The 27,185-nt window shown below is 46.6% G+C and overlaps 1 protein-coding gene across 13 annotated transcripts in view; it reads right to left on the reverse strand.

Annotated features, from left to right (window-relative positions):
* Positions 1-27,185, reverse strand: part of LOC147618182 (putative cyclic nucleotide-gated ion channel 20, chloroplastic) — a 155,514-nt gene that overhangs the window by 127,269 nt on the left and 1,060 nt on the right. For all 13 annotated transcript variants that reach the window (XR_015262071.1, XR_015262073.1, XR_015262068.1 and 10 more), the window contains exons 2-3: positions 8,013-8,204; positions 35-133 (exon numbers count right to left, since the gene is read on the reverse strand). Coding sequence is in view for 5 of the 13 variants with exons in the window: in XM_086774606.1 (XP_086630732.1) it covers positions 35-133; positions 8,013-8,204 (291 nt within the window). In the remaining 8 variants the exon portion in view is untranslated. The remainder of the gene's footprint in view (positions 1-34; positions 134-8,012; positions 8,205-27,185) is intronic.

Genomic DNA, 27,185 nt, shown 5'->3' on the forward strand with positions numbered 1-27,185 from the left:
AATGAAATAAATGATCTAGAGAGGCATGCCTTACCTGCAAAAGCATGTGAAAAAAGTAAACCAGGTCTGTTGAACTCCGCAAGAATGTTATTACTTTTGCAAAAGTCAGGTTGAAATATATGCATTGTGATTTCTGCCAGCATAAGGTTAAAATTCATCATCAAAGCGGCTCTCACACTACCTTGTGGAAATCCTATATTACCACTCATAGACCATTTTCTAAACGACAATTCAAGAAGTATCTTTACAAAAACATACATAAATGTCTGCACAAGATTAGACCTTTGCATTTCAAAACTGGTTAACTCCCTTACTCAAGGGTTCCATGACATGAGCCAGGCATGCATCTGGCAAGATTACTTCCCACTCAACCACATCTTCACACTTCAGGCCATTATTGAGGAAGCCAAGCATCTAAAAGATAAGTTACACCAGTGCTTTTTGTAGATTTTTGCAACGATTTCAACATGGTCCAATGAACCAGATTGATTGGTCAGTTGAGATAGTTAGGGCTGGAAGATAAGGTCATTTTGGTGACAAACACACTATATGAACGTGTCATGGTCATGTGGGACACAATTTTTGGGCTCTATACAAACGAGTTGGCAGACTATGTTAACAGACTTGGTGTTGCTCCACGTACCTCGAACAGTAGCTTCTATTCTCTTCTATCGTCACATACCACAAAGAGGTTGCAAGCACACTTGGATGAATTACACTAGTTCAGTAAGAAGCAGGACTTGCATGTTAACCTTGGCCAGTCAAAAGTCATGAGTTATCAGGGGCTGCAAAAAACACAGTTTCACATCTAAAGGCCCAATTCCCAGACATGCAGCAAGAGAGAATACACATACCTAGAACTGGTATTCTCATGCCCAAGGATCCTCATTAAACCAGCAGCAGAGGCGAGATTAGTGAGGTGGCATCCATCGCTAGCATGCTTGGAGAGGCAATGCTTCCAAGCACACCCCAAAGTCCTCATGAAACCAGCAGCAGAGGAGACATTAGCCAGGGGTTAGCCATTGTAACATGCTTGGAGAGGCAATACTTCCAAGTACATTTCCAGCAGATTGAAACAAAGTCCCTTCTCTTTCATTAGACCAGACACCATGTGTGGAGCACCATTTTGGGTTGTACATAATCACATCACGTGATTGGATTTTGATACAGAGACGAGTCAGGATGCTCTCATGACTCATACATAGGAAACCCTTCATTTCATACTACATCGTTTAGCAGAGTTTGAAGCCCGCCTCTTCACGTAGATGACTTACGTCAGTTGGTCCTGACATACAGAGGGTATGAAAGTTTGAACCAAGACATAGGATAGCCAACAAATTCCATGGCTAGCCCCGTCTTCATCCATGCATCTTGCATCACAAGAGGTATGCCAGAGCAACAGATTGGATGATAACACATGGTCTTCTACAGATGCTTTTCCACCCTTTCAAAACCTTAGACAGCCCCATTTTTTAGCAAGGGAAGAACTGAATAAATTCATCAGAGAGGACATTTGCCAAATTTACATCCAAAAGAAATGGATGTAGCCAAAAGCACTCCATGATAACAGATGGGTTTATCGACATGCGAGGTTACCTAAAGATTCATATGTCACATGCACTTATGATAACCATGGAAAGATGTCTACGACAGACCCAAAGGGTCTATGAGACCAAAAAGATTCTACATCATACATATGATCCATGAGTAAACTGAATGTCAAGACAACATGAAAAATGAAACTAGCTGCTGAAAGTCATAGAAGCACAAAAAGAACCTCATGTGTCCAAGCTCATAATGTGCCGTTCTCCTCATGGACTCAGTACATGGCCTCAATGTCCCGCTACTTCTGGGGTGTCACTGCAGCAAGTCCCAGATCAGGAGCTGGCGAGTGGAGGGTCTAGGTCACCAAGACAGGACATCTGGCTCTCTAGAGGCACTATGCTTTCTTTGGGGACTCTCCAAGTGTGGTGCCAACCTGGTGTGGGTCTAGGGGGTGCTCACTTGATGGGGACATTTAGGTCTATCCTAACAATCTCATATGGGCTGAGGGACAACCATGGCTCTCTAGTAAGGGCCGAAGAAGTCAATGATAGATGTTTGTGCAGTACCCCGTATCGCGGGCTGCTGCCTCAATAGTCGGTCTCTGTAGTGCCTCAGCTCTAGTAGGTTTAGTCCCAAAAATCTCTCGTCACTGTGGTGCATCACCCATTACAAGGAGCTGAACCCCTCCCTGAAGAGACTGCTAGTGTCCACATATATCATAGTAGATCGTGCATCTAAGTAGGTAATGATCCTCATACTCGATCTCCACAATTCTACATAGCCTCCATACCCATCTATCTTGTGGGATGCCCTCTGTTCTCCCTCTCTCCATTTGGAGCCGGTGTGACGACACCCTCAGCTGACCAACGGAGATCCTGATGGCGTGTACATGTGTCTGCGGAGATAACTCGGCCTCTAGCCCTCAAGAAGTTCTCTCTTTAGGATTGGAGCTTTAGGAAACCTCAGGTGGGGATATCCATGTCCCAGTCTATTTGAAGTCGAGTCAAATCCACACAAATGATGCAGTTGATCTCCTCCTGTGAAAGAAGCCGGGATATCCATGTCCCGGTCTATTTGAAGTCGAGTCAAATCCACACAAATGATGTAGTTGATCCCCTCTTGTGAAAGAAGTGCCATTCACACGTGAGAGCCGAGAGCTGCAAATATGCATAGTATACTATATGCATGAGATTGAGATGCATCTTGTAGAACACTTGCACCTCTATGCTAGGGTTTTCCAGAGATAGAAAGAATAGTGTGGTGGAATCACACACACCACTGCACCAGTCCTAAACTACTACTTTATATTATGTACAAGAAGTGATACAACTGAAATTCAAGTACAAGATGTGGCTGAGAATGAAGACGTCAAATCACAGCCCTATGACCTACTGTTCACTCCCGGGTAGCACTTTGTCTATAGAGAAACACTCTATGAAGTACAACGCGAAGGAAAGCAGATGATTATGATGATTTAGCGACCCAGGTATATATATGCACCAATGCTCCTAGTCAGCCAATAGTAGTTGTCGGCCAGTTGTACCTGACTATCACATCATCAATGCCACATCACCATCATCACTGCCATGTGTGGTAGTGCCACGTGTCTTTGCGCCATCCAACCATGTCCATCAACTGCTATCTGATGTCTGGCTCTGCCCTGCATACTCGTATGTGTGTCACATTCTCCCCTACTTGCATTGCAGCTATCCTTAGCTATACGGTGTCCATATAAAGTGCTCTTCCATAAAAGGAAAAGGTCCACGCAAAGCTCATCCAAGATACCCAAAATCCCAAACACTACGAGACCACTTTCAACCACTACGAAGGCTCGCATTCCGTCCTCGCCGCATCAGCACGAAGACCTGCAGATGACCAACTTCCACTTGATCAAGCACTCTCTGTCTATTCAACCGTCATTGAAAAAGCACTGCAAACCTCTAAGTATCCTCTGGTAGCCCACGAGAAGAACACTCTAGAGAATGGCCGAGCAAAACTCCACTTTCCAAACTCCAGCCCCACTGATGCGTCGACTCAAATGGAGCACAAGGATTGCTTGCATTCAAACCAAAACTAAGAACCATACTCCTCAAAAACATTGCACCAAATCTGAATCCATCAGTACTGCTCGGCACATGCATGTCTACACCACCCATGTCCTATGGAACATACTCCAAGTAATACGTCCACTGATACACTGAAGTCAAATTGTCAATACAATCTCCAAGAAATCTGTGTACTATGAAGATACACGAACTGGCCTATCCTCCCATGACGAAGACAAATCTGATGGCATGCCCTCTTGCGGTGCCTCCATGACATCAGACACGGAAGATACTCCACCCAATGCAAACCGCAGGTGAGAAGAGTCCTCCTAAATAACCCCAGAAACTGAAGTGACCGCCAGTGAAGCCAAAGATTCTCCAATGAGTTCGAACGGCAACTGTGAAGACTCTCCCTCAAAGACCAGGCTGAAAACTTCCTTTGTTCATACCTGTGGCCTGATGCAATGAAGCACCCTAGGTGTGTGCTCGACCCGAGAAATGAAAAAAGCTGAGACCCGCACACATGCATCTCCTTCACATTCATCCTCCGGTTCTAAAGAAGCCGCCTCCTCAAACTGCTCCTCCCATCTTGAAGAAGCTGCCTCCTCGGACTGCTCCTCCAAGGTCTTCCGCCAATCCTTCGCAATGTGCTCGGTGGAGTCACAATAAAAGCATCATCTAGAAGCCATCTTGGCGCGAAGCTCTTCAAGGCTAAGGTGAGTAACCGAGGCTCCCACACTTGCATGGTCCATACCATCCTTGGCCTTGGACTAGCCACCCCTGTCCCTAATGCCAAGTCCCAAACCTGGAACTCTCCCATGTCTCAAGGGTCATAGCAAGACAAACCGCATCTAAAAGATCATGGGGCCAATGTGCACAATGTCTACGTGCAAAGACAATTTCAAACCATCCACAAATCGCTCAACCTGCTCCAACCCTTGGACAATCTTGGGTGGACAATCTTGGGAGCATGAGCAAAAGCTTCGATAAACAAGCGAGATAGTCAGTTATCAATTCGCCATGTTTTGCATAAAACACTCCCAATGTTTCTTCAATTCATGCTCGTAATCTATAGGAATAAACTACTTCAAGACGGCCTTGCAGGCAGTCATCCCAACAAGTCACAGAGTGGTGCCTAAGTTGGTCTTCCCACCACAAGAGAGCGACACCTATCAAAGTCGTACGCACCAAATGGAGCTAAAAAACATATGAACCACTTGCTACTACTGCCAACATGGTAGCTATCTCGCTAGTCCAATTCATGACGACATCTCCATCCATCCTCTCATTGAACTTGGGAGGCTTCAAAAGCTTCATTAATTGAGCCTGCTCCTCACGAGGCATGGAAGAAGAACTCGGCAAGCTGGTAGACCCCCGACGTCAAGCCAAGGAAGGCAAACAAGAAATATCCGAAGAATCGGGTGGAGAGGGATTCCGCGAACGACATCCCTCCTACTGACTACGCGTAGGTGTAGAGTGATGACTATTGGACTCAAAGCAAAGCTCATCCAGTATATCCTTGCCTGCATCCAAAGGAGTGAAAAATCTTCCTCCAAAAAGTTTTGCCACTTCGTCCCCATAATCGTCCAACACTTTCTCCAAAGCACGGGCCCTTGTAGATTCCAGATCCGGAATAGTAGCTACTCAAGGTGCCGACTCCATCCATTCAAGACAGGTAGATATAGCCTACATTTTAGCCGCTTGCACATCCATGGATGTCTTCATGCTAAGAAGTAAATCAGTGAGCTGTGAATCCATGAGAAATATCTAGTGATCAAGGACCGGGTGAAGGATTTCAGCCTTGCACAGTTTGGTGGGGAGTACACCCCAAATAACCCAGGCACAATGAAGAGAACGAACCCAAATATTCACTTTTCCCAAACCCAAATGCACACAGGTGCCAGAAAAGAAAAGAAATCTGCAAGCTCCCTGGGCTCTCATACCAATTCTAGAACACCTGTGCCTATGTGCTAGGGTTTTCCAGAGATAGAAAGAAGAGTGCAATGGAATCACACATACAACACACACGAGTCCTAAACTACTACTTTGTATTATGTACAAGAAGTAATACAACTGAAATTCAAGTACAAGATGTTGCTAAGAACGAAGACGTCAAATCACAGCCCTGTGACCTACTGTTCACTCCTAGCTAGCATTTTGCCTACAAAGAAACACTCTGTGAAGTACAACATTGAGGAAAGCAGATGATTATGACAATTTAGCGACCCACGTATATACTGTGAATAGCGGTAGACACCGACTCCATGCTCCAATCCATCCCTCGTGCTGCACTTAGGGGAAAGGAGAAGCTCATCGTGCCGCTCTCTAGGGTGGAGGGCCTAGAGTGATGTAAAACCACACATACGAATGGGAGCCATTGTCTCCTCGAAAATACCTCGTCGAAAAATATGAACATACTTGCCAATCAAGTCCTTGAATATCCGCATGACCACAAATTCATAGTGAGCCCGTTCCGTACGAAAGGCTGTCTTGGGGATGTCCCCCTCAACAATCCTAACCTGGTGGTGTCCACTCTTCAAATCCAGTTTCGAGAACACCTTGGCTCCATTTAGCCTTTCAAGAATGTAATCTATTCGAGGCATTGGGAACTTACTCTTGATAGTGAAGTACAACGCCGAGGAAAACAGATGATTATGACGATTTAGCAACCCACGTATATATATGCACCAATGCTCCTAGTCGGCCAGTAGTAGCTGTAGGCTACCTGCACCCGACTGCCACATCATCAATGCCATGTCATCGCTCCCACATGGCAGTGTTGTTTGACCCTGTCCGTCAGCTGCTATCTGATGTCTGGCTCTGCCCTGCATACTCGTGATGTCACATCCTTCCATGCTGTAGCCACCATGCTGCCTGTGCCAGTGTAGCTTGCGCAGGTCCAAGGTTTGCAGTTAAAGTTGGCAACTCTTACCAGCCAACTCATCGGAGGTCATAAGAAAGTGTTGGTCACCTACCCCCACTGGCACCAATGCCCGGCACAACCTTTCGTTGGCAGGTGACTGGCGCATTCACTAGCACAGTACCTGCACTACTTGGTGGTATTCACTTTTAGATCCTATGCTCACCCTTGGACGGCCGAAAGGTCAAGGCTGATGTACAAAAGGGTCTCTTGTGTGCTCAAAATGTGGTTAATAGATGATATGTTTTCCGCCTGCCCAACTTTTTCATTGTGTGCTTCCATTTGTATCCTGTGTTCTAGTACTTTGTGTGCCTAGTACGCTGTGAGTGCCATCTTTTATTGTTTCAATGCTAAACCTTGTGTTGTGTCTCTCTTGATTGTCGTGTGAGTGCATAGTGGAGCAGGGTAGAGAAGCGGCACATCTCCCTAGCAGTGTGAACCCCTGAGGGTATACTGCCCTAAAGTGAACCCTGTGACACCACCGTCTCCACCTAGCAAGAGTACGAGGACAAAATGACCAAGGTGTATGGCACTGCATGAGATATAGAAGCACATAGACTGACTCATGAAGGGACAAAGGAGGCAAGAAGAACACGGCCAGGTCAGGACACTCCTCACATTTTTCTTCCAGAGCACTGGACAGAACCGAGCTCCACAGCTAGATGAAGAGGAGGGAAAGCAAGTGCACCAGATCAGGGCACAATTCCAGCTTATGGAGTTTCCATCCTGACCTCTAGACACTTGGCTACTGCTAGAGGACCTCAAATGATGACATGCAAAACACATCAAAGATCCAAATCTCGATAGAAGAGACATCCCTCAATGCAACATCACACCCAAACACACACTCCTGAAGGACAGGACCATTTTCGTTCTTATGGCAATCCATGAGTTTGGATCCCCCCCCAAAACCATCACTGGATGAAATCCTGAGACGGCTTTGTAACCCTTTCACACTTGTACGCACCGTGACTTGACCACCAACGGCTCTATATATCGTATAAAGGCCCCGTGTTCCCTCATACCTTCATCAAGTCATTCACTAATCTCCTCTTTCCTGAACCAGAATCCAACCTCCATCACATTCTTTTGTATGTTGTCTATGTTCTGATCTCAAGTACGCATCATCACTGAAGAAAGGCACCATTTTTTGTATTCACTTCATCAGCAAAGGAAGCTTTGTTCTTCTCATCTCTTGTGTACAATGTGCATCAATTTGTGACTGGTCCTGGTTGTGTGTTTTCTTATAGGACCTTAAAAAATGACAACTTGCACATATACATACATACATACATAATACATACATACATATACACCCACAGGGCATGGGTATAACAAGACCCTAACCAAGATGAGCCTCTACCAAGATCAATTTTTAAACTTAAATTTCCACTATTATTGAACACATTTTATGATTATATTGCATAAAAACAGTTATGAACAATTGGAAAAACTAATCAATTATCTTCGTGAGCTTGAGATTGAGAGTTCAAATAACTTACTTCATTTACTGAAAGGATGAAGAAAAACAATGGATCCACAAATACGGCAAGAAGGCAAGAGATAAGAAAAAATTTGTTCCATTGCTGCACTTTTTTTGTGTGAGGGTTCATAACTCCTGGCATGTGAACCAATCCCCAAGCATGTGCATTTGCGAAGAGCTTCTTTACCTTACCTGAAAAACTTGCATTCACCTGGAAATTTTATAAAAAAAACTCTAAGAACACGGCGCTCAAACATCAAACATCTTCCTTTTGCAAAAGTGATAAAAACGACCTTTTGAGAGCCTGCCCGAGCGGGGAAGGGGGGGGGTGTTGGTAGATATGACAGCATATTTCCATCAAATTGGTTTTTGACCAAAGCAGAATATAAAAGAGAAAGAATGCATCAAGCATGTTACATACCACTTCAACCCAAAAAAAGAAGGGTTATCACAAAGAGCTGCACCATTTTTTGAGGAAAAACGCACCTACGCAACTTCGACACGGGGATACTACACTTCCAAATATTTGCCAGCCAAGGCAGTGGACAAGCCATGGGAAATTTTACTTTGCATAGGACATTGCGTCGGAATGTGCAGCAGAAATGAGACAGAAATCTGAGAGCAGAAAAACGTAGAGGTGCAAGAGAGGAGTAGTGTAAACTCTGCTATATACACACAATAACAGGTACAACTGTGTGGGGGGCAAGTGAGCAAGGGGCATGCAGCCGGCCAGTAGAAACAGGCTGACAGCCCCAAAATGGGCCCATGACTAGGTCTATCCTAGTCGGCCAGCACCAAAAGTGGGCCCATCCTGGCCAGCCAACTCCTACATACCAACCAGGGAAAAAACAGCCCCCCATGACTACAGCAAAACTGAAATAAAATGGGAAAAAAACTGAGCATGATCAGGGAGTCCTCCCATGGGCGGGCACACCCACATCACAAGCCCTCACTCAGTATGGTACAAACAGAAGATGAATGCTAACACCCCCTCTCAGCTCCTGGATGTGGAACCAATCCCAGTGAGCTGAAGTGTTGACGAAGCATCTGCTGAGGAAGAGGCTTCGTGAAAAGGTCTGCCGCATTGTCCTACGTCGAACAAAAGGCTAGCAAGATGTCACCATCCAAAATCTTCCCTCGAACAAAGTGACATTGTATCTCTATATGCTTGGTCTGGGCATGGAAGACCGGGTTCCGAGTAATAGCTATACAGCTTTGGCTGTCGCACTGGATGACCGTGGGCTCCTGCTGCTGAAACCCAATCTCGCCAAGTAACCTCCTTAGCCACACCACCTTGCAAGCAGCACCACAAGTAGCCCGATACTCTGCCTCAATGGAAGACAAGGCAACAGTAGGTTGCTTCTTGCTACTCCAAGAAATCACTCCTGAGCCAAGGGTAAAGCCGTATCTTGAATTAGATCTCCTCGTGTCTGAATCTCCTCCCCAATCAGAGTCACTCCAACCTCGAAGTCTGACTTGGTCCTTCAATCCCCCTCCAGTGTCATAAAAGAGTCCAAGATCCTTCGTACCCTACAGATACCACAAGATCCGCAATCCTGCATCCCAATGAGTCTTCAAAGGTGTCTGCATAAATGAGGTCAACAACCCCACTAGAAAACTCAAGTCCAATCTGGTGTTCAGCAACCAAATCAATGAATAGACAAGTTTCCGATATAAAGACGCATCAACCTGCTCACAAGGATCAGGTATAGTAAGTTTGGTATTTGGGTCCATCGGAGATGAAATAGGTTTGCAGTTCTCCATCCCAAAGGCCTTCTGCAACTCATGAACATACTGCTGCTGCTGCTGAGAGACAAAGAACCCCCTCTGGGTCTGCCAAATCTCCAAACCCAAAAAGAAATGGAGTAAGCCTAAATCCATCATCTCAAACTCCTCTGACATTCTTATTAGGACAGTCTGTTATTCGATGAGGTCCACCGCAACCAAAACATTGTAGTGGCCCCCTTCAGCCTTCGTAAAACAGCTATGTGCTCCACATGACTGCCAGTGAGGACAAGATTATCCACATAGAGGATAATCAATGTGACCATACCGCGTTCCTAAAAGAGATAAAAGTTTGGAAACCCTGTTTCCGAAAGAAAGCATCAATCTTCTCGTTCCAAGCCCTGGGAGCCTGTTTCAGACCATACAAGGCCTTCCACAACCTGTAAACCATAACTTTTGAGCCCGGAACCTTAAAGCCTAGAGGTTGCTCAACATACACCTCCTCCTACAAGTCACCATTCAGGAACGCAGATTTAACATCCATCTGATACACCGGCCACTGCTGATGAGAGGCAAGGGCAAGAAATGACTGAATCGTGGCCATTCTCATTGTCGGTGCAAAAGTGTCCTCGCACTTGATGCCCGGGCACTAAGCATAGCCCTTAGCCACAAGTCTTGCCTTGTGCTTGTCCACAGACCCATCAGTCTTATACTTTGGTTTTGTAGACCCAGTTGACACCAATGACTGACCGTTTTGACGGCCTCGGAACCAACTCCCAAGTCCCATTCTTCTCTATGCCTTCTAGTTCGACTTTCATGGCTTTCCTCCAAGTCTCCTGGGAAAGAGCTTCCTTAACTAAAGTAGGCTCCATGTCCCGAATGATACGAGACATCAAGGCATAATTTACTTGTAAATGGTCCTCTAACTAACTTTTGTCACGAACTCTATGCGATCTTCAAGGTCCATCCTCTGTCGTCCACTCGGAGGGATACTCCGTCACACCAGACTCTTGAATGGTATCCAACCACCACTTCGGTACCCAAACAGAACATAGAGCCGCCTGTTGCTACTATGGCAAATCTCCAACCTCAGGATCAACCTCTCCTACTGACTGAGCCTGGCTAGCTGGAACAACAGCCCGAGACTCATCCTCATACACATCTGGAAAAGATTCCCTATGCTACTTACCTCGAATACAAGAACTACAATGTCCCTGCTTGCTATCAACATCTAGCAAGCCATCCACCATCTGGTCCCGGACAGCCCGCCGCAGCGCGTCCACATTCAAGTGGCCAAAACGAAAATGTCACATATCACTAAGCTGAGTACCTGTAAGAGAAGAGAGTACTGAGAGTTTGTAAATCCACCCCGGCTTCCCAAACAACCTGGCCTGTTGCTTTATCTCGGATAGCAACTGAATGCTTATCAAACTCCACCCGCATGCCAGTCCTGCAAACCTCATGCACTGACAAAAGATGAGAAACTGAATGCTCATCAAACTCCACCCGCATGCCAGTCCTGCAAACCTCATACACTAACAAAAGATGAAAGCCAAGAGATGGGACATAAAGAACCGGGAGGAATGCTCCCCCCCTCTACCATTGGAAATGATCTCCAACCTGCCCTCACTCTAAATCGGGATAGTGAACTTTTCACCAATAAAGATGTGACCTGTTTGCCTCCAAAGGTCCTATAACAACTCTCGAGAAGGAGTCATGTGCCTGGAAGCACCATTGTCCAGAATCCACTCCCGAGTATCCCCAACGGTGAGACCAACCGCCTCCTTGCTTGAAGAAGATGAAGCTCCGGTGTCCATGATCTCCAAGTACACAAAAGCTGCAATCTTCACGACCGTAGCTAAGCAATCTGCACATTTCTCAGTGCTCCGCTGATGAAGACATTTCCTCCAATAGTGACCCTTCTGGCCACAATGGTTACAAGTCCACTCGGCCTTCAAAGCATCACGATCTTAGTCGGGCTTCTTCTCAGAAGACTTCGAACTGTGAAGACTTCCCTTTGCCCTTGTTGTTGTTGTTGTTGAGGCCTTTCGACCGCTAGCCAGTCAAAGCCTCATAACCTCCACCCTATGGAGAGTTCGGAAGCCGCTCCTCCTGGTCCAATATCATCGGCACAAGCTCCTCCCAAGTAATGGTGCTGAGCCTCCCGTTGGTGATCAAAGAAGTATAGAAAGCTGAGTACTGAAAGGACAGATGAGACAACAGTGTGATGGCCATGTCCTCTGACGATATCTCCTTCCCAACCTAAAGAACATCCCACTGAAGAGCCTGGAGTTTGTTGATGTGCTCCCGCATTATCGAAGACTTTGCAGGATTCATTACTCGCATCTGCACTTCCAAGGAAACTCTCTTCATGGGTGATACCCAATTGTACAGAGAGGTAGCATCATGTGTTTGATATGATTGATCACTTGGGGTGTGCAATTAAGGAAGATGAAAGAGCGCACACCGGTATTGACGCGATCCCAAAACTATTCTTGGACCTCCCGCTCTTTGGCTGATAGTGAAGAGTCCTCCTCTGCCGGCTCTGGCCTTGAAACTCCAACTGTGACGCAATCAGCGAAATCATAAGATTCTTTCATGGTATCATACGCTTAGGCTCCGGCTGTTGCACAAAAATCTGCTCTGTGTCTCTCTCCGTCTTCAACTATGCCTTGCGTTTTTTGCTTCCCTAGATTCTCCAGGCTGGAGATCCTTCAAACAGTGGTTCCGTTTTTTGACCTACAAGCCCTACTGCTGTCGGCCAACCCCCAGACTGTGTTTTCTTCTACAGAGGCAAGTGGAGGAGTTCTAGCTGCAAATTCACTAAGTGCATCAGACAAGTGGCACATCTTCTCTTCTCCCTCCAAGATCCCCTCCCCCTTCTGGTAGGAGGTTCCCAGTGGTGTGTTTTGGGTTTATTTTGCTGCTGTCCAGCCTGCATCTTCAGAGGGGGCTACTAGTCCCTAGTTGGATCCTGTGGAAAGGTGCTTGAGACAGCACGTGGATTGCTTAGCTACAAAGGTTGTTTGAGACATAGCTTCTTTGAGGCAGACATGGGTCCCCCCTACACGAACAAGGAGGACAAACTCAGTGGTTCAAACTATGATCACTGGAAGCTACAGATGAAGGTCTGGTTCACACACAAGGGACTCTGGGAGATTGTTCAAGGCCACGAACGAAAGCCCGAACGCCCTACCAGCTCTAGGAAGTGGACTCAGGACCAGGAGGATGCCTTTCTCGCAGAACTTTCAGCTTGGGAGAATCAAGACTCAAAAGCTCACTCTGCACTTGTATGAGCCATCTCACCCGAGGTCTCCCCCGCCGTGCAAACATTGGATTGTGCTGCTTCTGTTTGGAGAAAGCTGACAGATCTATATGCACGGGACTCTACAATGCGGTCTGTCAACCTATTGGGTCAGCTCTTTTCTCTGGAGTTTACAACAGGGACTTTCATGCAGTCGTTTGTGATGAAGGTTAAGGTAATCCATGACCAATTAGTGGCAATGCGTACTACCCTGACCTCTTCTCAGTTAGCTACTCTCCTCCTCATTAGGCTTCCTGCAGATTATGACATGGTTTCTTCCCGAGCTTTGCGAGTTCAGATCACAACACGTTCCCTCAAGTTTGATGATCTTTGTACTCTCCTCTTGGAAGAGGAATCCATCCTAGTTTCACAAGGGAAATTGAAAGTTTCATCGTCTATTGGACTTGATCAGGCACTCGCGACGGTGCAGAAGAAAGTTCGGAGTCGGTGTTAAAAGTGTGGGAAGAAAGGCCACCTGTCAAAGCATTGTCAGTCAAAGGACAAAGGAAAAGCCAAGGACAAGGGCAAGTCTTCAAAGAAGGGCAAAGACAAGTCACATGACACTGACACAGACTCGTCTAGTGATAACCCCAGCTCTCCCAAGGCCTTACAGACTGGAGAGAACATGACTGGTGTCCTGCTCTGATCCTAAGGGCATTCCCCCGCGTGCTGTCTTCCAGAAACGGCTTGTGGACGGGAGAGGGGGCTTTCAAAAGCTCTCTTATATTAAATCTCGAGCATGGGACCCATGTGTCGGAGTTCCAAGTATAAAGACAGGCAAGTTCACTTGATGGTCCGGATGAGTCCCAGGATCAACCAAGTTTCCTTCATGGTTCGGATGAGTTCTAGAACTATTGGTCGGCAAAGACTATGGACAGGATGTGTTCCATGTTCATTTGTTTGAGATCTCCACCTTTCTTGGTGTGAAATCTCCATTTTGTAAAATTTTTTCATACTTAATAGGAGTCTCCTTTCTGAAAAAAAAAAAAAAAAGAAATGCTGGAAATTCAATATATTTCTTTTAGTACAAAAAGGTACTCTATGAAAGAATGTGCACAAGCGGAAGCAAATAAACATGAGAGAGAGAAAGATTGCAAGCAAGAACAAGAGCTTTATTAGCTTGAGGTTAGAGAGTACAAGAGCCAGCAAATAGGGCAATGTAAGATGATTGAATGAATAAAAGAGAGCAACCCTTATATACTTGTGCATGAAGCAAGTCGGCTGTAGAAAACAGGCCGACAGGACCTCCATGACGGCATTAAGAAGATGCAATATTTTAACACCCCCTCTGCATCTTGAAGTGTGCAAAAAAGTTAGAAGAAAACTGATGATGAAGGTGCGACCATGGACACCTTAGCATGGCCAGTACTGAGAACACCTCAGAAAATGCACATGTCAGCTTGTTGTCTTCAGAAAACATAATGCCACTATAAAGAGCAAAAGAAAATCTGCTTGGCTCCAAACTCAAAGTAGAACTGTGAACACATCACATCTAATAACCTGTGCGCCAATAGGGTCTCGAGTGAGAGGACGTGAAAAACATACCAATGTCCCACTCTCTCATAAACTGGCCGCGCTTCCTCTCCGCAGCCTCGAAGATCCCTGGATTCTGGCCCAGGTAGCCATGATGGTGTGAATAATATCACTCCAAATCCTGCAAAGACATTGAGAAACAAGAACGGGAGTACCCTCAATGACCTCGGTGCATCTAGCCTTCCAGATATTCCAGGCTGAGATGCTAGCAATAATCTCCCAAGAGCTGTCTAACCTTTGTGTCGGAGGGACAAAGTGTGAAAGTGGCAAATCCTGAAGACAACACTGCCGAGCAACTCCTTGCCTAACCATAATGGCCAAGCTCCTGTCAGTCCCCTCGAATCTCAGCTGAGGCCCAGACTGTGTCAACCAAATGATAGAACCAAAAGAAATGATAGCATCCCTCTTAATCCTACCAAAGAGGTGTGCAATCGCAGACCAAACCCTCTCTGCTTCCTTGCATTCCCATAAACAATGGTAAACTGACTCCGAAACTCCTGCACATCTAGGGCAAGCTGAGCAAGCACCAGTAACTGACCTCCACTGATTGGTGGCCAGACCACCATGAAGAGAAACCCAGATAAAGGAGGAAATCTGTGGCTTCCTATAAGAATCCCACAATCTCCGCCAAAAAACTCTCTAAATGTCAGTCGAAATGCCGTAAGATTCCCAATGGGGTCTAAGAGTAGGGACACTCTGAATGTGTCCCTAGATAAGATGTCTGGCATTCCGCACCGTATAACTGAAAAAAGGCATGATTTTCAAGGGGTTACAAGCATCCTTCCACACCCACTCACCGGGGTCCCAATGCAAATGTCTGATAGGGCAGCCACCATACAACCAAAGGCTAACACTCTGTGATCATCCCTGGGGCGGGGGGGGGTCAACAAAGACGTGCTTCCCTAACCTGCCAACAACTCTGACTGGACGAATCTGGGGGCCCTCAATAAGGTCCTGTACGTCACATCTCTCCAACTGCCATCCATCCTGTACAGAAAAAAAGACCGGTACATCATCCTCCCTAGGCAAGGGGAGACCCATAACCTAAAGAGGAACACCTGTCCCAGAAAAAACCCCAAACCAAGAATGATGACAGTCTTCCAAAAAAGATCCAATAATCCAGTGGTTGGGAATGGCTACATCAGTCTGTGCAATCCTCCGACTAGAGCCTCTCAAATGCTGCGTGAGAACCAATCTCTGTACCTCGGTGAGGCTCTGGAATCTCTTCCAAATAATGGTTTCCCAAGCAACTCTAGCCCTGGTGTGTGCATTTCCATCAAGCCCTTACCAAAGAAAGTTCCGAATAAGGCGACGAAGCTGGCCAATGCAGCCCTTATGAAAAATCCAGCACGAAGCGATAAACCAAGTCGTGGCTAGCAAAACTTGGTTAACCACCAAAGCTCTAGAGGCCAAATCGAGCTTCCTCCTACTCCAGTGATGAAGTTTGCTTTTAATGCTTAAGAGCACTGGAGAAAACTGTTGTGCAGGGGAGATGTCAACGCCCACCTGACAACCAAGGTATCTGGCAGAGCATCCTCTCTCAATCCAAGTAAAACCAACATCTGTACCCCAATCTGCAAGAGGAGAATCACTGATCCAAAAACCAACTCACTTATGCCAATTGATAGAAGCTCCTGCTGCCAAACAAAAGGCCTCAAAGGCTGCCCGGAAAGCACATAAACAAGCATGTGAAGCCTCAAGGAACAACGCCGTATCATCTGCTAACTCAGAGTCCAAAAACTCTTTCCAGCATTTCTCTCTCTCTCTCTACTCTCCCTTCTATCTGCGTTTTTGCATCAGCATGTTCTCAGTAGTGTTTAGGGCTGAAAGAAGACTCCCAGAGCTTCCGCGTGTTACATATCATTCAGAGTGTGAGTATATGCTCGACATCCAAAGACATGGAAATGGGAAACAGTTGGCTTTCGACCAAAGAAAGCCTCAAATGGGGTCTTGTGGGAAATAGCAACCGTAGGGCAACGGTTCAGAAGATACACCGCAGTGTTGACCGATTCTAACCAGAGGCGTTCAAGCAGCTCAGCTACAAAAAGCATGGAGCGTGCCATATCCATGACTGTTCGGTTCTTGTGCTCGACCACTCCATTCTGCGAGGGAGAGTTGGTGGAAGTGAGTTGGCGTTGAATGCCATGATCTTGCAAGAACTGAGAAAATTGATGGGAGATAAATTCACCCCCATTGTCACTAGGAGCAGTCCCAATTGAGACGCCCATTTGATTTGTGACTAAACGAACCCATGTAGAAAAATATTGGAAAGCGTCAGATTTATGCTTTAGAAAATATACCCACATGTATCTTGAATAATCATCAACAATCAGCATGTAGTATAGAGATCCATTCAAGGAAGGGGTTGGGGATTGGCCACTCAAGTCGAAATGAATCAACTGGAGGATTCCCAAAGCCCGATGAGTAGCATGTTGTGGGAATGGGGAGCGATGTTGTTTACCCAGTTGACAGGACTGACAAACATCCTTCGTCATTTTGAGGCTGGGTATACCTTCAACTAACTTGTCTCGAGATAGCTCATAGAGAGTGGAATAGGGTAGATGACCATAGCGAAAGTGCCATAGTCGTTCAATGTCGGAGGGAGCTAGGCCCGAACCCGATGAAACTCTGAGTCAACAGAAGATGGCTCAGTTAGAAAAGTGGACATTCGGTACAAACCATCCTTCTGACCTTGTCATTGGCAACAACAAGACCAGTAGTTTCATCAATTACCTCAACAACTTGTTTGTTGAAGTAAACACCACGATCAAGTTGGGTAAGCTGGGAGACAGAAAGAAGGTTGAGAACTAAATTAGGGAGAAGATAGACATTGTCCAAGGTAGCCTAGTTGGGGCCAGTGTTGGTGTCAAATAAGACAGTGCCAACGGATTTTATGGGCATCATTTTGTTGTTGCCACATCGAACTTCTCCCTTAACAGAACGCTGAGAAATGAAAATGTCAGCATTACGAGCCATATGGTGAGTAGCGCCACTGTCAACTACCCAAGTGACAGGATGACCATAGGGAAGAGCGGGATGGGCCTCAATAATGGGCACAGAGGGATTATCAGGTAACTGACAAATCTGAATGAGAGCAGAGGCCTTTCCCTGTGGATGGCCTTGTTTAGGCCTTCGTTTCTTCCTTTTTGTGGAGTGGTGGCGGGAATCAAACTTAAGGGTGACCTGAGCAATATTGGCTGAGCGGCCAGGATGGGGAGTGATGAAAGACCAGTCAGACATCTCTTCAAGAGTGGTGAAAGAGACCGACTGGGAAGGTGGGGCGTGAGCAACCTGACTATTAGCTCGTCAATGGGAGGAACGTGGCCAAGTAGAACCATTTCCTTGTTGTTGGGTCTTTGGAGGGGAGCTTGGTAGAGTAGGTGCTGGATTGCCACCCCCTCTGGATCACCAATTTGGGGCATTGCTACCACCTTGGTTGTTTTGGCGAGTGGAGGTAGTGGGGTTGGAGTTGGTACCTCTATTGTCCTTGTTTTTAAAAACACACTCATCATCAACATGGCCAAGTATTTGGCAAGAAGTGCAAAATATATTCTTTTTGGGAATATTGTGCCAGTAGGGAATGGGTGTGGAGGCAGGATTTTTGGAATCAATGTGGTTGCCGAGAGATCTGCCTTGATTTCCTAAGTTGTTGTTCCCTTTCCCTTGCTATCCTTTTTGAGTAGAGGTTGATTTGGACACAAGGGCCCCCTCTTGAGTGGAGGGAGAGGATGACTTTTTGGGATGAAATTGGTCATGCAACCTAGCGAAACGCAAGAGTTGGCATTCGCACTCATATAGGTTAGGCATAGGCTCTAAACTAATGGTCTGTGTGACAAAAGTAAAGAAGCTAGGAGGCAACTTGTTTAGAAGAGTGATAACCTGATCTTCCTGGGACTTGGCAGAGCCAGTGGTGACAAACTCGGCATTAAGACGCCGATATTCGGCCACTTTGACGGTCAGGTCATCCCCTTCTTTGATAGAGAAAATTTGAATTTGATGCTCAAGATCAATGCGACGCGTACGATCACATGCGGCATATCTCTCCGCGAGGTGTGCCCATCTGTCAGAGACATAGGAGAACTGCTGGAGTTGTGAATGGAACTCAGGCAGGAGGCCTCACATGAGCTCCACTATAGCACTGGCATTTCTAGCCTCCCAATGGCTGATGACTTCAAGAGGTACTAGAGAAGGGTGGGGTTTTGGTTCGAGGCCCTTTACTAGGTTCCAGGAACCTTGGGATGTGAACACTTGTTCCATAAGATTAGCCCAGGTTGTATAATTAGACCCGTTAAAACGAGTCTTTTCTGTGAAAGCATTTCTAGACATAGAAACATGAAAGGCAGATGGTGGGGGAGTCCAGGAAGGCCAGTGTCCATATCCAGAGTGTAAGTGTTGAGGAGAGAAACCTGACAGTCCACCAAGACCGGGCATGGATGAAGGACCTGTCGAGGGTGCTCCATAAGATGGAAGCAAGTTTTGGGTACTCAGCATAGGAGGAATACTAGGTTGAGGTGCGAAACCTGAAGAGCGCACATAATTGGGAATAACACCAGTGCCAGAGATGGGTTGGTAAACCACCTGATACCCTGGAATGCTAGGTGGGACCGCAGTGCCAGAGGGCGTCGTGTTTAAAGATAGCTGGGATGGGTAGAAACCATACGCAGGACCCAAAAGAGGTGCAGGCAGTGATGGCTGCATGCCAACGCTAGTAGGAAGAGGTATGGGTTGGGAGGGAGGGTTTCGAGTTTGAATTTGGACAGTATTCCATAACACATTAGGAGTTGGAACAGAAAGTGAACCAGAGGAGAAAACAATACCTCCTTGAACACCGGAAGTCGGAGAGTGAGTTATACTCCTAGACCCTCCTCTATTAGGGTTCACAAAATGCCAGGGATCGAGGGTAGTTGATGGTACCATTTGTTGAACCTGAGCCACAGAAGAAGATACCCATGCAGAGTTAGGAACATCCGTACTAATAGGCACATACAAACCTGACGCGGTCACCGAGAGGGAAGATGATGGATCTCCGAACGATCGAGGAGGTACGTGTCCTTGAGAAAGAGTCCCGTACTGAAGTCCAATTTGTTGGCTAGAATGAGAAGCAGAGCTCTCCAGTTGAGGCTGAATACCTGGGTCCAATACTGGCACACTAGCTGTGGGCATGTATCCTCCTCTGGAAGTGACAGCTGATAAGCTCGGAGAAGAAAAACCATACGCCAAGGGTGAAGAGGGTGAGTGGGTAAAAGTAGGCTGGTGATCTCCCAATGAAAGACCTCAAACAGGGCTCTCCAGTGAATGAGGAGTTCCATCCTCTGTGTGATCTATATCGGAATAAGGGGAGTCAGTATCTGCTATGAAAAGCTGATCCTCCGGAATCGAGGGTAGACAATCCATGGTGTGTACTTTCTAGGTCTTCGATACCTTGACTCACGATCGCTCTGATACCATGTGAGGACAAAAGAGACGAAAGGACCAAATATATGAAAGATCAGAGTAAAACACACAGCATGCAATGGTGATGTGAATATAAAAGATGAAGTCCAGTACAAGGAGTTCTATGTGAGACTCCGAATAACCAAAGAGAGTTGCTGTCCCATAAAACACAAATAACAGGGCTGGAGTGACCCTGATGAAAGCGCTGAAAAAGAGCCTGATATAAGACTGATGTGAGCCTGAAGTAAGGCTGCTGATGTAGGCGGCGATAAAGGCTGTGGTGAGGCTGATGTAGACAGCCAAAACCAGCAGCTGTTATCACTGCAAGAGAATCTGATATTGGTGGCGACAAAGACCGTGGTGAGGCTGATGTAGGCGCCCAAAAAACTGCAAAAGTTAACGCTGTAAGAGAACCTGCTATAGGTGGGCAAAACCAGCAGAAGTTTAACGCCACAAGAGAACCTGCGAACCTGCTGTAGGCGGTGAAAAAGGCTGTGAGCCATCTGTGTGCTGACCAGCAGAGGATGGCGAGGCAAACTGAGATATACAGTCCAGGAGATATCCCACCTGCCTTGAAACGCAGAGAGAGAAGATCGCAAGGCTGGATATCGTGGGTTGATGATGCACGTAAGCACATGGAGCCCCTCATATTTATATGAGGTTTTTTTATTTGGGCGGCCAACATGGGAGTCGGCCAACAAAGAAGGCGGCCCTTTTTGGGCTGGGTAAATATTAGGCATATTTTCACACCTTGTTTGCTGGTTCCTGTTGGGGGACCCTACAGAGTAGGTGCTAGAGTATTACCCCCTCTCGTTGGAGCATTGCCGCCACCTTGGTTGTTTTGGCGATTCGAGTTGTTGGTGTTGGGTTGGTACCTCTATTTTCCCTGGCTTTGATGCCACACTCATCATCAACATGTCCAGACATCTAGCAATGAGTGCAGTATCTATTCATTTTAGGAATATGCTGCCAGTAGGGAGTTGGTGTCGAGGCAATGTTTTTGGGATCATTGTTGTTGCCTTATGGTTTGCCTTGATTACCTGGGTTGTTCTCCTTCCCTTGCTGCCCTTTGTGGGTAGAGGTGGTACTGGTAACAAGGGCCCCCCCTTGGGTAGAGGAGGAAAAAGATGATTTCTTGGAGTGAAACTCGTCAAGCAACCGGGCGAAGCACAAGAGTTGGCACTCACACTCATATAGGTTAGGCATAGGTTCTAAACTCATGATCTGTGTGACAAAAGTAAAGAAACTAGGTGGCAACTTGTTTAATAATGTGATGACCTAGTCTTCCTGACACTTGGCCGAACCAGTGGTGGCATGCTCCGCGCGTTAAGGCGCCAGTACTCTGTGACCTTGACTTTCAGGTCACCCACCTCTTTAATAGTGAATTTTTGGATTTGATGCTTGAGATCAATGCAACACGTGCGATCACATGTTGCATCTCTCTCTCCAAGGTGTGTCCATCTGTCCGAGACATAAGGGAACTGCTAAAGTTGTGAATGAAACTCCAACAGAAGGCCTTGCATGAGTTCCACTATGGCAGTGGCATTCCGAGCTTCCCAATAGCTAATGACTTCAGGAGGTGCTAGTGAGGAGTGAGGTTTTAGTTCAAGTCCCTTCACCAGGTTCCAAGAACCTTGGGAAGTGAAAACCTGTTCCATAAGGTTAGCCCAAGTAGTGTAATTAGACCCATTGAAACAAGTCTTTTCTATAAAGGCATTTCTAGACATAGATACATGGAGAGAAGGAGATGGTGGGGTCCAGGATGGCTGGTACCCATATCCGGAGTGTAAAGGGTTAGGTGGTACTCCAGAATAACCATGCTCCGCGTTAAGGCGCCAGTACTCTGTGACCTTGACTTTCAGGTCACCCACCTCTTTAATAGTGAATTTTTGGATTTGATGCTTGAGATCAATGCAACACGTGCGATCACGTGTTGCGTCTCTCTCTGCAAGGTGTGTCCATCTGTCCGAGACATAAGGGAACTGCTAAAGTTGTGAATGAAACTCCAACAGAAGGCCTTGCATGAGTTCCACAATGGCAATGGCATTCCGAGCTTCCCAATAGCTAATGACTTCAGGAGGTGCTAGTGAGGAGTGAGGTTTTAGTTCAAGTCCCTTCACCAGGTTCCAAGAACCTTGGGAAGTGAAAACCTGTTCCATAAGGTTAGCCCAAGTAGAGTAATTAGACCCATTGAAACAAGTCTTTTCTGTAAAGGCATTTCTAGACATAGATACATGGAGAGAAGGAGATGGTGGGGTCCAGGATGGCTGGTACCCATATCCGGAGTGTAAAGGGTTAGGTGGTACTCCAGAATAACCAATAATACCCGGCACAGGTGTAGGACCTGGTGAGTGTAATCCATAAGATGGGATGTAAGGCTAGGCACTCGGCGCAGGTGAGATGCCTGGCTGAGGCACAAATCCTTGAGTAGACACATAAGCCGGTACTAGTGTAGTACTAGCCTGTGATAGGTTGGTAAACTACCCGATACCCCAGAATGCTCAGTGGCGATACATTGCCGGTGGGCATAGTGCCGAGAGATCCATGTGTTCAGAAAAACCCATACGCAGGTCCCTGTGGAGGTGCTGTCGGTAATGGCTGCATATCAACGCCAGCAGGAAGAAACATGGGTTGGGTGGGAGGGTTTTGTGCTTGAGGTTGTGCAGTATTCCAAAACACATTAGGAGTAGATATAGAAGGTGAACCACAAGAGAAAACAGTGTTACCTCCTTGTACACCAATGGTCTGAGTGCGTATTCTACTCCTAGACCCTCCTCTATTCGGGTTCACATTCCTCCAAGGATCGAGGGTAGTAGTTGGTACCATATGCTAAACCTGTGCTGTAGAAGTGGACACCCAGGTAGTGTTGGGCACATAAGCACTCAATGGTACATACGAACCTGACACGGTCTCCGGCTAAGTTGATGACGATGGATCTCCGGACGACCATGGTGGTACCTATCCTCCCTGAGAGAATGACCCAAACCGAAGTCCAGGCTGTCGGCTAGACTGCAGAGCAGGGCTCTCCAGATGAGGCTGGATACCAAGGTTCAATACTGACACACTAGATGTAGGCATGTATCCCCCTCTGGAAGCGAAGTCTGATAATCTCGGAGAGGAAGGTCATGATGCCAAAGGTGTAGAGGGTGAGTAGGTGTAGACAGGCTGGTCATCTCCCAATGTAAGACCTCGAACACGGCTCCCCAGTGAGTAAGAAGTCACATCCTCCGTGTGGTCTAGATCTGAGTAAGGAGAATCAACTTCTGGCGACAAAGGCTGGTCCTCAAGAATCATGGGTAGTCAATCCATGCTGTGTGCTCTCGAGGTTTTCGTTCCCTTTGCATAGCTTTGATACCATGTGAGTGCAAAAGGACGAAAGGACCAGATTTGCAAGAGATCACAGCAAATCAACACAGCATGAAATGGATGAATGAGTATATGTATAATGGTGAATGCAATCCAGTACAAGAGGGCCTCTGTTACATTCAGTACAAGAGGGCCTCTGATGTTAGGTGACCCTGAGGAAGTAGACCGACGAACAGCAAAGACAAACTCGAACCATGAGGCTCGGTCGGTGACAAAGGCTCGCGTCAAGGACAGCGGTGGCACTCGAAGTGATGTAGAGGTCGAAGACTGCAAACAAAGGACTGCAGTAGATGCAGGATGCTGCGCACAGAGCAGAGCGGCAACCTGGAAACTCTGGGAGCAAAAACACCACTGTTGCATGATGAAGCAGAGGCGGCTGCAGATATGATGAATATGATTGCGTTGATCAGCCGGGCTGCTGTTGTGTGCATGGGGGTAGAGCCGACGGCTTGATGGTGTATCTGGATAAGCGTTGATCACCGGGCTGCTCCTTGCAGTAGCCTAGTGGTAGAGCCCACAACTCGATTCAAAAACTGGGAACACCCATCGGGGCCAGTACTATATGAGCATGCTACCCCTCCTCTCCAGCATACACATACATCTTCATCGGCTCTACCACTGCAGCAGACAGCTGCCTAAACCAACACAACAAATTATCTTCATCAACCTGCGTTCATCATCGGCTATACCACCAGGGTAGGTGTCTTCCATGGATTGACCCCACATATCCATACCAAGAGTCATGTGCTCTAACCACTAGGCAGAAGGGAGGTGTGTGTCCTCTATGGATTTTGAACCCACAATCTTCCCACTCAGAGTTGTGAGCTGTAAGCACTAGGATATTGCTTTATGACTCCATGAAGAACCTTTTAAGTGCCACATGGGTTACTTTAGCATAATGACAAACTACTGTCTTTCCAACATAGACCACACCTTATGACAATTTCATGACAGTCACGTATTTCTCATCATGCATCTGCCCAACATCAAATGCATGTGCCATGTCTTCTGAGGCACACTAGACTTCGTGTTAGCGGAGAGTACAGCCCTATTGATCAAGTAACAGCAGAGGCACACTAGACTTCGTGTTAATGGAGACTGCAGCCATAGTCACAGGGAACGGGCATTTTTAGACTGGGGAATGTTGGGGATGGCAACATCTTCCCGTCCCATGTCACTCTCTAGTCACAAGGAATGGCCATTCTCAATCTTTTCCGTCCCCGTTTCACGTCCCATGTGACTATGACTGCAGCCCTTTTTGGAAGGATGAGGAGAGATGCCTACATTTGTTTTGGTGCTATTGTTTGGTTGACACAGTTGGGCCCGCAAATCAGGTTTGAAGGGAACGACAGAGATATGATCATGCGGGTTACCCAGGGAATGGGTTGGCGGTGTCTTCTTTAGGACATGCCAAAGTCAAGCTACATACCTCCAGAACAGAGGCTGAGGCCATGGAGGGCACTTTGGTTTATGATACCCAATGCGTTTGCAAGATCTGGTGTGATATTATCCACACGCTCATGGCCACTTGGGCCAGGATTCAAGGATCTTTGAGAGCCGCAAAGAGAAAACGTGGCCAATTTATGAGAGAATAGGATCATGGCATTTTTTCCACTTGATCGCGTATGGAGCACAAGGCCCAGATTGGTTGAGATTTGCCCCTTGCTTAGTCCGAAATCTCCCTGTTTGTGAAATTTTTTCGTACTTACTAGATGTCTCTTTTCCAGAAAAAAAAAAGTGGCAGCGACCATGAATATAGCAAGAATACATATGCACAGGGATAACTTCTAGAGGCATCGGGCTGGGAGCAAAAGGAGCAAGTTTAGGCAACCAGATGGTGCACATCAGCACATCCTTGATGCTTGAGAAGGACAAGAAATCAGTCCGTTCCTAGCGCCTGAAGGATAGAGTGAGACCACCCCAACACACATTAGATCCCTTCTCACCAGATTTCCATATGATGCTAAACCATAGGATGTTGAAGCCTATAAGAAAATGTCTAGAATATGAGCACTGGGATCCGGAAGAGAAGAGATCGTGTAGAGCCGAACGTGAGGCGAAAGACAAACTGGTTTAAACCATTGTATTACATGCAGATCCGTGGATGATTTTAACATGGTTGAGCAGCCCTTCAATAAGAGAGGAGGCAGAGAAAGTCTCTCTCTCAAAGAGAGCCTCTTAGGAGGAGTTGCTACTTGACCTCAGAGCCATGGATACTTGGTGTGAGAATGAGTTTCAGATACAAGACTCCAACTTGCAGTTCTCCTAGTCAAATAGGAGGGTGGTGGACAGTACCAGTGCCAGGATTGACACAGTTTTAAATAGATGATTGGGCATTAGACTGAAGGGGTATAGTCTCCATTGCGTCCTAGGCAACCCCGGTCAAATGTTTCGTCAACCCCAGTCAACTGTTGCATGTGAACCCTGAGTCCCGGCACTTTCAACAACCGGGAAGCAAGGGAGACATGGATCTTACCAAGGATCCATGAGGAGGCACATGGGCAAGGTGTAGTTGGGCTATGGGCGGCAGCCTAGGGACAACCCACACTAGCCATTGACCATGGCCCTTTTTGATGGCCCAGGGTAAAAAGGGCCCAAGAACCCAGTCAAACAACAAAGGGGGAATAAATCCCATCTTTCTTAAGTTGGCCAACCCTACACGTGGTCCTCCAACACACGACCAGGCCCAAGACCTATAAATAGGCAAGTAGATGTCCCATTCTCCCGTCTTCAGTCTTGCATCTATGCCTGATCTTTGGCAGCCCTCATCAACAACCCGCATGGAGATTAAGAAGGTCGTCTAATGCAGCCCTCAAATCTGCGAGATCTCTGGCAATAGATTGCAGCCTGTTAGAGATTAACGCAAACCCCAACTGAGGTAACAGTTCAGTCCGGTTCTTTGGGCAAATTCAACCCTGTGCAAAAGGCAAGAGAGGTTCAATTGGTTTGAAGACAAAGTTTTGCATATGTGACCCTTAACAAAGTCATTATGCAACATGTATTTGAGTCTTGAAGCATATTTGCATTGATGAGGTGGTATCACTGATCATAATCCTCCTAAATATCTAGCTTGAAGTCCAATTTCCAATCATTCCTTCATCGGTGTACCTATGGCATCATTGGCAACTGTGAGTATGTGTGGAGAAATCGAAACATATTACCGCCTTCCCTCCTTCGAGGTAGGAAATAAGAGAGAGAGAGAGAGAGCATGTGTGAATAAAACCATGGCATAGCCTTATGATAAAGCACTCCTCCTTTTATTACCCCTTGGAGCTTGGCCACTTCACAATTCAACTGCACGCCTCACATTTGTAGTTGGCTTCGCTCCCTTGGATACCCCCTACAAAGGTCATCCAACTCCTAGCAACTTGCCATATTTATAGCAACATCTCCTTGGGCAATCAGCCTTGAACACCGCTCCTCTTATCTCTCCAGTGCTGAGTTACCATTTATTCACAAATCTTACTCGAGCTGTAATCTTTGAAAATGATCATCTGATCCTTGCCCATAACGTTATGAATGGAACATCATTTCGGATGGCAAGTGCAGGAGGGAAAACCCCTTCCTCACACGTGAACAATAATGAACCCCCAAGCTTGATGTTCTCTCTCATGGCCATCATTCTTCATCTTACAATAATGCTCATTGCTCTTGCCTTGGCCAATCCTCATCTACGATAGGCATGCATCTCTAGGGGAGTAATGATGCATGCGACACTTCTATTCTCTGCATTCTTCAAAGGCAAGGCAAACTGATCACTATCTTCGCATTTTATGAAAACTGTGAGTTGTGGGTTGCTAAAGAGAGTGTACAAGGAAACATTCTGTTATG

This window comes from Cibotium barometz, chromosome 35 (assembly GCF_041138505.1).
Source record: "Cibotium barometz isolate CiBa-2024 chromosome 35, ASM4113850v1, whole genome shotgun sequence".
NCBI lineage: Eukaryota > Viridiplantae > Streptophyta > Polypodiopsida > Cyatheales > Cibotiaceae > Cibotium > Cibotium barometz.